General features: G+C 36.6%; 1 protein-coding gene across 2 annotated transcripts in view; it reads right to left on the bottom strand.

Annotated features, from left to right (window-relative positions):
* SART3 (spliceosome associated factor 3, U4/U6 recycling protein) overlaps window positions 1–13,136 on the bottom strand; it is a 67,415-nt gene that overhangs the window by 21,366 nt on the left and 32,913 nt on the right. The window contains exons 5-12 of one of the 2 annotated variants that reach the window (XM_037816749.1): window positions 12,141–12,246; window positions 10,783–10,907; window positions 7,090–7,245; window positions 6,232–6,370; window positions 4,994–5,101; window positions 4,308–4,385; window positions 4,122–4,180; window positions 3,035–3,144 (exon numbers count right to left, since the gene is read on the bottom strand). In XM_037816749.1, coding sequence (XP_037672677.1) covers window positions 3,035–3,144; window positions 4,122–4,180; window positions 4,308–4,385; window positions 4,994–5,101; window positions 6,232–6,370; window positions 7,090–7,245; window positions 10,783–10,907; window positions 12,141–12,246 — 881 coding nt within the window. The remainder of the gene's footprint in view (window positions 1–3,034; window positions 3,145–4,121; window positions 4,181–4,307; window positions 4,386–4,993; window positions 5,102–6,231; window positions 6,371–7,089; window positions 7,246–10,782; window positions 10,908–12,140; window positions 12,247–13,136) is intronic. The other variant, XM_037816750.1, reaches the window with a different exon arrangement.

Genomic DNA, 13,136 nt, shown 5'->3' with positions numbered 1-13,136 from the left:
AACTCACTGCCCTAACCACCCCCAGACGTGGGACATAATTCCCAGGGGTATAATGCAGGACATGACTCCCAGGGATGAGCACAAACCTGGCATCGTGGGATTGAGAAAATCTTCTTGATCAAAAAGGAGAAGCGAAATGAAACAAAGTTTCAGTGGCTGAGAGATTTCAAATGGAGTCGAGAGGTCACTCTGGAGGGCATTCTTCATGTGCCATATAGATATCCTTTTTAGTTTTTAGTGTATTGGAATAGCTAGAAGGAAATACCTGGAACTGCTGAACTGCAACCCAGTAGGCTTGATTCTTAAACACGACTGCTTAACTATGTAGCTTACATGGTGTGACTGTGAAAACCTTGTGGCTCACATTCTCTTTATCCAGTATATGGACAGATAAGTAGAAAAATGGAGACAAAAAACTAAATGAAAAATAGGGTGGGATGGGGGGATGGAACGCTTTGGGTGTTCTTTTTACTTTTATTTTTTTATTCTTTTTTTTTTTGGAGTAAGGAAAATTTTCAAAAATTGTGGTGATGAATGCACAACTATATGATGGTACTGGGAAGAGTTGATTGTACACTGTAGATTATTACATGGTATGTGAATATATCTCAATAAAACCGAATTCAAATTATTTAAAAAAAGGCCTTCTTCTAAACCACTTTTTCCCTTAGCAGATAGGTACTACTGAAAAAATGCACCTTGGACAGTGGTCTGCAACCATTTTCTCTGTCTCTACAATGCTGAAATGTGCAATGCATGAAGGGGGTTATCCAGCAGTTATATGTAAACTGATAAGAGTCTCCAGAGAGGTTCTGGTATGCAGTCCTACCCAAGGGGAGAATCACAAATCCAAGGGATTACCGAAATTCAAGCCTAGAATCTTATCTTTTGAACTGACAAGGAGAGAGAAACTGCTAATCACAACAGTTATAAAATAGTATCTTTTTGTTTAAAAAATTACAAATAAGTATTTGTAAATATGTATTAGGACACTCAGAAAAAATTTAGAGCAGCAGTCCTCACTGTGATCCACATACCCTGGGGATGTCCAAGACCCTTTCAGGGTATGCAAAGTCAAAACTACTTTTATAATAATACCAAAACATTATTTGTCTTTTTCACTGTGTTGACATTTACTGAAGGTGCAAAAAGAAATGGTGGTCCTTGGTGCAAATCAAGACACTACATGTCTTTTTAATATTCTGTGTGACAAAACAGGAAGTACATTTTAATAAAGCCCTTGTGCTGCATATTAAGGTACAATGTTTGTGTTTGTCTCAAAGAAAAATATGTTATTGTTTGAGATATGAGCTGAACTACTCACTTTTTTCATGAACCACCATTTTTACTTGAAAAAGCTGACAAATTATGGTTATTCACACCTTGGTATTTGGTGGACTTTTTTTTCAAAAATAAACGAAGTGGGCTGTCACTTCAAGGAAAACTACTGATGGTATTTTTGCCAGTGACAGAATTTGAGCTTTCAAGCAAAAATTAGAATTTCAGAAGTTGAACTATGAGTCTGACAGCTTCCTACTTAAAAACTTTTCTACTCAGATTGGTAAGGATACTAACAAATGTGATTTTGTTAATACTGTGTAATGAAATGTGTCACTATTTGGAATAACTGCATGACTCAGTAAATTAATATTTTATAAAAGAAAAACACATGATGTTACAGAAACATGCATGAGTAAAACATCCATTCAAGGTGCTTAATACACAAATGGATACTAATGATACAGAGTCTGAAAAAGTCATCAGTATGGTTTCAGACTGCAACACCTTTAAGAGGCTACTTAAGTTTTGGTGTCCTATCAAGAAAGAATATCCAAAATAATCTGAAAAGACTAAAAAAATAACCCTCTCTCTTCTCTAAGCTCATATCTGCATAAGGCCCAATTTTTTCCATACTTTTCAATGAAACTAACATATTACAACTGACTGAATGCAGACGAGAATACAGCTGTCTTCAACTAAGTCAGACTAACGACATTTGCTAAAGTATAAAATCATGCCACTTTTGTCATTAACTTATTTTGGGTTTGGAAAATATAATCATTTTTTCTTTCAAAAGAAAAGTTATTTATGTTACATATAATAGATTCATTATTTTTAAATAAATTAATTAAAATATCTGTAAAATTTCTCAGTTTTAATTTCTAATATGATAAATATCAATAGATAAAACCCACATAATAAAATACCTTTTGGGGTCTTCAATAATTTTTAAGAGGGTAAAGGGGGTCCCAAAACCAAAAAGTTTGAAAACTACTGATCTAGAGGAATACTGCTATAATAATGGTCATCTCTGGGGATGGGATTATATGAAACTTTCACTTTCTATCCTGTATTTTGGGTAAATATTCGACTTTTAAATTAAGCATGTTATATTTTAATTCAGGAGAAAAAATATATGAAAAAAAGGTAATATAAAAGCAAACTAATTGACGTAATGTTCAAGATATGGTTAAAAAAAAAAGGAGGTATCATATTCTTTATACCTTCCCCATGTTATAAATATTATTGGGTATATTTTATTTAATTAAAATCATGTTAAAGGTTTATACACACATGCTATGACTGAATTTTCATTAAAATAAAACATAAGCATAGAAAAGTCTCAAAGAATACACAAACACCATTAATTAACCGTGGTTAGTTCTGGATCAGTGATTACAGATGACTGGCTTTTTTTTGTTTTACTTTTCAGTAATTTTTACTTTAATATACAAAATAAATATAATAAAGAATAAAAGTGTTCCAAAAAAGGTAAAATAAGACTTTCACATCCAAAACCAAACCAAAACAAACATAAACCAAAAAAACAAAAGAAATGCATGGCTATAGAAGAGCCCTAGACATAAAATATTATGGGGTTCTTTAGCCCTGCCCAATAAAAATATCTCCAACAAGGAAAGAGATAGCATGAAGGAAGACAGCTTTGTTCTGAGGAAAAGCCCAAATTGGCAGGAAGTGAGCTAGGATTAAAGACAGACATATACCTGATAAGCACTGCCCCAAGGTCAGTTACCTTTCAAGGTTATAATACTCGAGCCACATGTTGGCAAACTTGGCATTCCCTTTGGTCATGATGCTGTCCCAGAGTTCCCGGGCTTTCTGCATATTATTGCACAGTCGGGCCTAAAATGAATTAGTAGGTTCAGTAAGAAAGGACGAAACCTTATAACACCAACACCCATTACAAAAGAGACTTCAAACAGACATGCACAAAAGCCAGTCATTACAGAAATCCCTGGAAATTCCCCAGGTCTCCTTCCAGAGGTGACAGGCCCAGCCCAACCACTCCAGTCTTTCTAAAGTGACCAATACCTCTTAAAAAAACAGAACAGAACCTGCAGCACTTACTAACAGCACTGGACAGCTATTTGTTCATATTTTTATCAAACCTAACTACAAGAGTTTAATTTAAGAGGCAATGTAGAGAGAGAAAGACTAACCTAGGATCCAATTCCAGACCTGCAATTTACAAGGTAAATGACACTGAGCAGTTACCTAACCTTTCTGAGCCTGTCTCCTCCTCTTTAAAATGGTTAAAACACAAACATCCTATCTACTAGTAGTTCTTTGATAAATGCTTGCCTCTTCAACCAAACTGCCCCTCCTTGGGGAGTAAAATATGATTAGAATTTTCCAATTTGATTGGCTGATCAAGAGCATGTCTTACTCAGCTTAATGTCCCTGATCCAGTAATAACATTCAACTCATATCCTCAAAGCACTTGAAAAACTCTCTGTTTTCCATACCAGATGAGAGCCTTGTTAATACAGGGACTATGTCTACCTTGTTTCCCCAATATCTGGGAAAGTGTCTGGCAAATAGTAGATGCTCGGTAAGTGTGTTTTCATGAATGAGGCAATGAAGGAGAGAGAAAAAAGTAAAAGAGTGAGTGCCTGGCATTCAAACAATTGCTGAACAACTTCTACCTGAGAGAGAATATTTTTGCTAAGATATAAATGAATGTGCATCAAACTAAATAAATAACACAAATTCTTGCAGAGCCTACACATTACCTGGGATTCTGATTCAACTTTAACCAAGCTATTAGACAAAGGTCCTTCAAAGGCGGATGAAACTGATGGATTTGCAAGAACATTTACCTCAATCCTAGCCCAGTTCTGCATGATCATGCAGCTCGGATCTCCACTTTCATTGAAACCTTTAAGGAACAGAATTAGTCAAAATTAGAAAATAATTTAGAGACAAATAGCCTATAACTGAAAATGTAAATCAAGAAAGAACAGGAAATACTACTCTGCAAAGCAGTACTTTAGAGCCATACTTACGTTCTTCTACCTCCTGTTTCAAATACTCCAAAGCTCGAGCAAATGTGGACCTCAACTCTTCCAGCTCTTTACTGGAGTCTGTTAGAAATTGCAAAAAAAAGAGGTCCAACAATTTTACAAATCCATATAGCACACCTTTTCTTAATCCTACACTGAAACTGCCTGGGAGCTTACTATATACCTGGCATCATGCTAAAGACACATAGTAGCGGAGAAAGACAACCGAAAGAGTACAGTATGGATGGCACGAAGACAACAGTGAGCACAGGATCCTGTGCATGGAACCATAGGAGAGGGGTGTCTCCTCAAGCCAGAGTGACACAGGCAAACAGCAGACTGGCTGAAGGCTGCCTGCATGAGGTTAACAGCTGACATGAATGTGCAAGTACAAGTTATGGTTTTCCTGGTTGCCATTCTTGGGGGGAGGGTAGGGGGGTAGGGAGAGTGGACAGGAGATCCTACAAATGTTCAAAGATTTAAGAGAAACACAGCAGTCTTATTTACCTTCACAATCCACAAGACTTGTTAAAGAGGTAAACAGATAAAATTCCTGGGAAGAAAAAGTTATCAAATGGCAAGTCTACATCATTTACCTAATCATGATGTATTTGGACAACTGGGACATCTGACCAAAAGGATGCTTAAGCAAAGTTCAGTTCTCAAGTGAAATGCATGAACTTAAATACCTTGTTTGAAATCAACCCTTCTCCTCAGGTAATCAAGGTATGCCTGCCAAATCTCCACATAATCATTGGCTTGAATGAAGCCGGCATTCAAAGCTTTCTCAAAGGTCGCTGGAGTCAAAGAAAAAGTCAGGATTTGTTGCCAATTCAAAAAAATATATATATATATATATATGTATATATATATATATGTAAAAAGTTATAAGGCTACTATAAAAACCTCTACCAACTATAAAACACTACACAGCTTTAACAAAAGATAGAATGCTACAAAGTAAAATGTTCAAAGGACAAGCTAATATAGCACCAAACAGTGTTCTAGAAAGGATCGATTCTACAGTATGCCATGCAAATGAGAGTTTAAGAGTCAAATAGGATTGGAGAAAATACAATGGCTTCTAAGAAAATCACAATGAATATTAGCATGTTATAAAGCTCTAAGAAGACAGAATGAGGCTAGAGAGTGGGGAATAATTGTTTAATACATGCAGAGTTTTTAACTAGGTTGAACTTAAACGTCTGGAAATAGATGGAGGTGGTGGTAGCATGTTACTGTGAGTATAATTAACAGTGCTGAACTGTGTGTGAATATGGTTGAAAGAGGAAGTTTAGAGTCATGTATATCACCAGAAGAACTAAAAATTAAAAAACATGGGAATGTGTAATACAATGAGTGAATTTTGTGGTGGACGATGACTGTGACTAACAGTACAAATATTAAAAAGTTCTTTCATGAATTAGAACAAATGTAAGATACTATTACAAGGAGTTAATAATAAAGTGGCACATGGGAAAAAATGTACCCATTGCGAATATGTACTACAGTTACCAGTAATACCTTTATATTCTTTCATCAACACTATGTACCACATCAATACTAGGAGTCAGTAATAGTGAGTGGATAAGGAATATGGAATGTTCTGGGTTTTCTTTTTTGGAATAATGAAAATGTACTAAAATTGACTGTGGTGATGAATACACAATTACGTGATACAATGAGTCACTGATTGTATACTTTGGATGGACTGTATGGTATGTGAATATATCTCAATAAAATGGCATTTTAAAAAAAAAAGCTGTAAGACACAACCAGTTTATTTCCTACATAGAGCCCTTTTTGTCACTAATACCCAATATCCCAAAGAAACACCACAAGGAATGTTGATTTAATGACTTCACCACAACTCTATGTTTCTGACAGGACAAAAAGCATAGAAATTCTCCCACAAAAACTTCCACACCAGAAATCATGCGATGATCAACTCCATATCTTTCCATGGCCAAGAGATACCGACTCCAGAGGGCGACTGTCCAGGGGCAGTTTCTAACAGCACGGTTATGTACAGATAAAACCAAATCCTTTACTTTAAGCTGCCGATCCTATGATAAAGAATTCCAGAGTTAGGAGTTAAAAATTCTATTGTTAAGACTTTACCATCATTAAGACATTTTCAGCAAAATCAATTGACAAATGAAATTTTCCTTTAAAACGTCTCATCTATAAATAAACTGTAAGGGAAAAAAAATAAAAAGAAGACAATGGAGGGGGGTATCCTATAGATTAGAATAGCTTAAAAGACATTTCTCAATCCTAATGTATGGACCTTATTTGCATTCTCGTTCAAATCTAGAACACATACATACCAAAATATAATGAATTACAGTTTCTGAATTTGCTTAAAAATAATACAGAAGGGTTGGGATGCAGGCGAAGACAACAGATGAATCTAGACTAGCCATGAATTATTAACTGTTGAAGTCAGGTGACGGGTACTTGAGGGTTCGTTTTATTAACTGGTCTACTTTTATATGTTTTAAATTTTCCATACTAGAATCCTTCTTATAGTCTCATTATTGAGAACTTTGTAAAGACCATAAGCCAAAACTTTTTCCCATCAATGATCAGTTTTAAAACTGAAAACACTAGGAGAACTTGGTAACTGAATTTGTAAAAGAAGAGAAAAGTGGGATAGAAGAAAAGTGAAAAAGAGCAGACAGAGGCAGCACGCAACTGTCTTCTAGCACTCAATGATTTCCTTTAAACAGGTTCTAAATTATTTTTAAAATAAGAAAAAATTAGAACAGTTAAACTGTCTTACTAGGTACTGACTGTAACGGATCCATAAGTCTGGGACAAGGCAGTTCTCAACCAGGGCACGCTCAAAGATCAACTGAACGCGAGCAGGATCTCCAATTTTCATCTCAAAATCAATATATGCTTGATATTCTGCCAGCCTTGGTGCCTCTGCATTCAACTGGAATAAAGGAAAATTGCACTGAGGTTGAAATGGGTTACAAAATACCTCAAAAAGCACAACAAATCTTCAAATAAATAAAAAAAATTTGGTGAGACTGGCTACACCAAGATAACAATCAACAAATCCTCACTTGGAGAACTTCTCTACAACAGGAACTACAATTTGATGAGCAGAATGACAGTCTTCCCATCTGGTCCAAAGTGCCTCTTCATGGCATTAGTTTCAAAGACCTCCATTAACCCTTTCCTAATCCATTCCTAGACCACAGGGAATTTAAATCATCAATCAAGAAGTGAAGTAAAGAGAAATATCTTTGCCAATGACCACAGCTAACCATCCTTCCAAAACAGAAGTCACTTTCTGACCTACTGAGTGGAGTGAACACAACCAAACTGTGGTGCTTGGGTGCCTTGTGCTCTTTCTGACTTCTCATTCTCGGCCTCAATGCCTACAAGAACATAGGTACACGCAGAGAAGATGGAGCAGGCTACGCTGAATGTTTACCAATTCAGAGGCATGCAAACAAAATTCTTTTTAGACAAAACCCTCTTCATCAACTTCCTTTCTCTTCAACCACACTCTGCTGATGGCTATAACAAAAATTTAGCTGATTGAGGATTTCATTAATGAGGCTTTGTGAAACATGAGTCACATGTGAACAAGAAAAGGAGAGAGAGCATGTGTGGCAAGCAGGAGAGCACACCTGCTCTATACATAGAAAGACAATGAATGTTTTAGAGCCTCAGTTTCCCATAATAATGGAAAATTAGTTACTGTACTACAGACAAAACTTAAGTGAAAGTGGTAAGCAGAGGACTGATACCAGCTTTTCCTGGCTTCATATACATTAAGAATTTGATCTCAACAATCCTGTGTGGCAGGCATAGCTATTCTCCCTACCTTACGTATGAGGAAACTGAGACATAAGGAGGTTGCCTGAGTACCAGGCCAAAGTCAGAGAGATACTAAGTGGCAGAACCAGAATTCAAACTGAAGCAGTGTGACTGTAAAAGTCTGTGCTCTTATTAATCACTAGGCCATGAAAGATTCCCAAATCAGAGTCAAGAAGTCCAAGAAACTTCAAGTAGTATAAATAAAAAGATAGCCACACCTGGACCTAATGTAATAAAACTGCAGGACACCAAACCAAATGAATGAGATAATCAGCCAGAGAAAAAACAATGATCACTTTCAAAGAAGCAAGAGTTAAGTCATGACAGCTGACTTATCCACAGCAACAACAGAAGCCAGAAGACGGAAAAGATATATTCAATTGCTGAGAGAAAATAACTGTCAATCTAGATTGCTGAGCAAATAACTTTCAAGAAGGAGAGCAAAGAAAAGACCTTTTCAGACAAATAAAAAATGAGAAAATCTGTTACCAACAAATCTCCAGTGGAGAAGACTCTAAAGGGTACACTTGAAGCAAAAGAAAAGTGATTCCAGATCAAAGATACCAAATGCAAGAGGAATGAAGAGCAAAGAAGGCAGGAAATGCATGTATAAATATAAACCAACTGTAACTCTATAATGCAATATTAACAATGATGCCTGGTGAGTCAAACAAAAAGAAAAGATAAATACAAGAAAACAAGAGCCAGAGTCTGAGGTATGGGAAATGAAGTTGAAGTGTTCAAAGAACAAGAAAGGGGGGAAATGCCATTTACAAGTAACACTGTTAACACAGAAAATCCAAAAGAACCTATAAATTACTAATACTGATAAAAATTTAGCAAGTATGATAGATTAAAAATTAACATAAAAACCCAATTTTACTTACCAGGAACAAGTAAATAAAATCTTTAAAACACCATTTACAGTAGCATCAAAACTACTTACAAATACATCCAACGAAAGTGTTCAAGACATTGCATAAATTTATAAAATGTATAAAACTTTACAGAAAGACAAGACGACCTAAATAACAGAGACCTATAACACGTTTATAAATTGGAAGACTCAATATTTTAAAGACGTAAATTCTTCCCTACTCACCTACATATTTAATGTAATTCCAATTAAAAATTCAATGTTTTATTTTAATAGAACTTGAAGCTGATTCAAAATTCACATGAAAGCACTAAGAACTATTTTGAAGATGAGCAAAATAGAGGGGACTCATCCTACTCAAGGTTAAAACATCATAAAACTATTGTCATTAAGAAAGTTTAATATAAACCAGTGGAACAGAATAAACAGCCCAGAAATAGGCCCACATACACATGGATGGCTAATCTATGACAGATACAGGGCTGTGCATCAGTGAGGAATGGGCAGAATAACCAATTGTTTTTCCATTGGAAAAATGACACTGGACCCTGACTCATACAATACTCAAAAACCAATTCCGGGTGGGAAAAGACCTAAACGTGAAAGACAAAGCAATAAAACTGTTAGCAGAAAATACAGCTAAATATATGAGCGACCTGGGAGTAGGAAGACTTTGTAAGCCCAACGAAAGCACAAACCATAAGGGAAAAAAAATGACAAATCCAATTAACATTAAAATTAAGAATGGCTCATCAAAAAACAACATTTTAAAAAAGTGAAGACAAGCCAGACTGGGAGGAAAACACTGCAATACATACAACCAAAAATAAGTACTAAAGTCCAGGACTGCCACAAATCAATTGAAAAAGGACAAGCCAATAGAAAAATGAGTCAAAGACTTAACAGGCACTTCACAAAAAAGGAAATCCAAACGGCCGGTAAACATGAAAAGAAACCCAACTTCCTTAATCAGGGAAATGCAAATTAAATCCACAATGAGATTCCATTCAGATTCATCAGTCTGGCCAAATCTTAAGCGTGTCAGTATCCAGAGCAACAAGAACTCTCACATACTGCCAGTAGGAGTGGAAGTGACAATTGGAAAACGATTTAGCATTACCCCACAATCTAACGCTCTCTTTCCTAGGTATATACTCTAGAGAAACTCTTTTTCGTGTGTCCCAGGAGATAGGTACAAGAATGTTCAGAGCAATGCTGCTCTTCCTAGCAAAAAAAAAAACAAAAAACAAAAAACAAAAAACAGGAAACCCAACTATCCATCAACATGGATAAACTATGCTGTACGATACAACTTTATAGCAGTGAAAACAAATGAATAAAACCCAAAAACATGTTGAATGAAAGAAAATATATTGCATGATTCCATTACACGAAAATTCAAAAACAAGCAAAAATGCACAATACATTAATTAAGGCTATGCTCATAGGCTATAAAATGATAAAAAAAAAAAAGCAAGGGAATGATTATCACAAAAGTCAGGAAAGTGATTACCTCTCGGGAGAGGGAGGAGGAGGCAATCGGAGAGGGGCACAAAGGAGACTTCTAAGGTACTGGCAATGTTCTATTCTTAACCTGGGTGGTGGGTACATGGATGTTCACTTTATTATTATGATGTAAATTGTATGTATACATTTATACACTATATATTTTACAATAAAACAGATTTTAAAGATTTACTCACAACTATTGATCAGCGAAAAGTAGACAGGGAGAAGTTTACTATAGAAGAAGCCAACACTTACCAGTGAATCTTCATAGGGTTTATATTTCTCCAACTGCTGTAGTGCTTTGTTATAGTTCTGAATAACCGATTCTGGTATTGGGTCTTCTGACCATTCTTCATACTCTGCAAATGTGGCCTCCATATCTAGTGAAAGATGGATTCAGCCCCGTGGGTCTTGCCATTGGGTTTTATCAACCCAAACATAAATTAGACTGTGAGACTCAGGTATCACTAGCCCTCCCACATCTGTGGCCATGGCAGCTCTTGGAGATTGAATCTTGAGCTCTCTTCTGCTGCGCAAACTTGGCTTTAAGATATGTCTCCCAGGCAACCCTCGCAATTAATCATTCAGTTAATGAAACTAAAAGCAATGCTTTACAATACTTACCTGGTGCTTCCTATGTTCTAATAGCTCACATGTTAACTCCTTTGATCCTTACAACTCCCCATTTTGACAGTTAAGGAAACTGAAGCACAGAGAAATTAAGTCATTCCTCTACAGATGGCAGAACCAGAATGTGTATCCAGGCAGTCTGGCTCAAGTTCATGCTCTAATCACTATGCTAAGCTGCCTCATATTGGTAGGTGAGAGGAAACCTAGAAGCCAGATCAGTTTTAGCCTTCTCTGCATGACACCCAAGTGTCCAATTGGACAGCCACTTTATAGTTTGTTATGTCAAATCCAAATGAAACTGAAGTAAAACGAGAAGAAACACCTGGCTCAAGTAAGTTGCCCAGAGGCTGAGTGTATCTACTGCTTAAATATGCCTAGGGAAAAAACAAGACGACAGTGCGAAACTCATCTCATATCCTGATAAATCCTCTCAGCACTATACACACTCACAGCTACAGAGCCACAAAAACTTTGGCTTGCCAAAACTATGTTCACTCTGAAAAGGAGAATCCTTACCAAATCCCAAGAAATTCAGAAATGAATACTTCCAATCGACTGTGCATCTGAACCAAATCATCTTCAGAGAGGAATGATATAATTCCACATAAAATCCCCATTCTGTTACAAAAGAGGTTACTCTTGAAGAAAAAATGCATAATAATGGAACTCTTATTCAAAAAGTTTCCCCAGGAAATTCAGGATGTCAGTTTCCCTATTTCTTCCAGAGACACTGGCTCCCCCTTTCTAACAATGTCTTAAAGTAGGTGGACATCTCTGGCTTCTAGTATTGCCTCTCACTCTTACAACCCTCCCGAGCATCAACAATTCAAGAAATGTTTTTACCAAGAACCTCGTCCAGTGAGAATAAGAACACCAGGCCTACTTGCCTCACAGGATGCTGTGAAAGGTTTAATCACGTGACATACCCCAAAGCATTCTAAAAATCACAGAGGACTGCCTGTTGACATGTTGGTTTCTCTTACCATAGAGTGGGATCGCCAACTGTCGCCGGAAGAGACTGTGGACTTTCTCAAGCTGTGAATCAAAGGTTTGTTCCCGGTCAAAAGGGGAAAGGAAGCCAGCTATGGGCTAAAGAAGCAAATTAGTAGTAAATGACAAACTTTGGTTCTTCCTACTACAAAAAAATATTTCAACAAATTTTCAGATCATACTAAAAAAAATTTATATGTCCCTTCTGTATAAGGTATTGTGCCAAGTGCTGCAAGGGGTACAAAAATAAATGTGATCTCTGCTTGTAAGTATTTATTACAGAGAGAAAGGAGGAATATAAATGTATCCAAAAGATTATAATGAGGCAGAATCATGAAAGCAAAGTATCACAGTATCATAAGAATCAAAGTATTGCTAATTTTCAGAGAAGGAGATTGCACTGCTTTGTGCTTTGTGAATTTTGTTGTTATGAGGAAAGGGAATCAGGAAAGACTCCTGGAAGAGCTGGCATTTGGGATGATTCTGCAGGCTCTCCAGAGGTATCCAGGTAAGTAAACCAACTCCCAGGTGAAGGAATAGCCTTAGTAAAAGTAGCGGTGAGAAAGTACAAGAATATTCAGGAAACAGCAGGAGTCCAGACAGTAGGGAGCAGAGTCCACGCCGGGGTTATGTCTTCTACTACAGAGAGCTACAAATGCCAGGCAAAGGAGGCAGCCTGATGCCTTTACTCAGGGGTGATTTAAAGGCACTACTGCAGATTTCTGAACAGGGACATAATCAAGAACTGAATGGGGCTACTTTAATAATGGTCTAACTATTGGAGGGCTCCACTGTGTCCCAACAATAACTTTGTGCACACACATCAACACAATGGAGTGGGGACACTGCTGTAAAATACTACAAATCCTAGTCTAAACAAAATGCATTATGATGGGGTCAAACTTCCACTAACAGTTACTATTGGACACAATTTTTTTGGAGTGATATGGTTATTCTTATACATTCACATGAGACCATGTACCTAACTT

Source organism: Choloepus didactylus, chromosome 23 (genome assembly GCF_015220235.1).
Source record: "Choloepus didactylus isolate mChoDid1 chromosome 23, mChoDid1.pri, whole genome shotgun sequence".
Lineage (NCBI taxonomy): Eukaryota > Metazoa > Chordata > Mammalia > Pilosa > Megalonychidae > Choloepus > Choloepus didactylus.
This window is presented reverse-complemented; position numbering and strand designations above follow the sequence as displayed.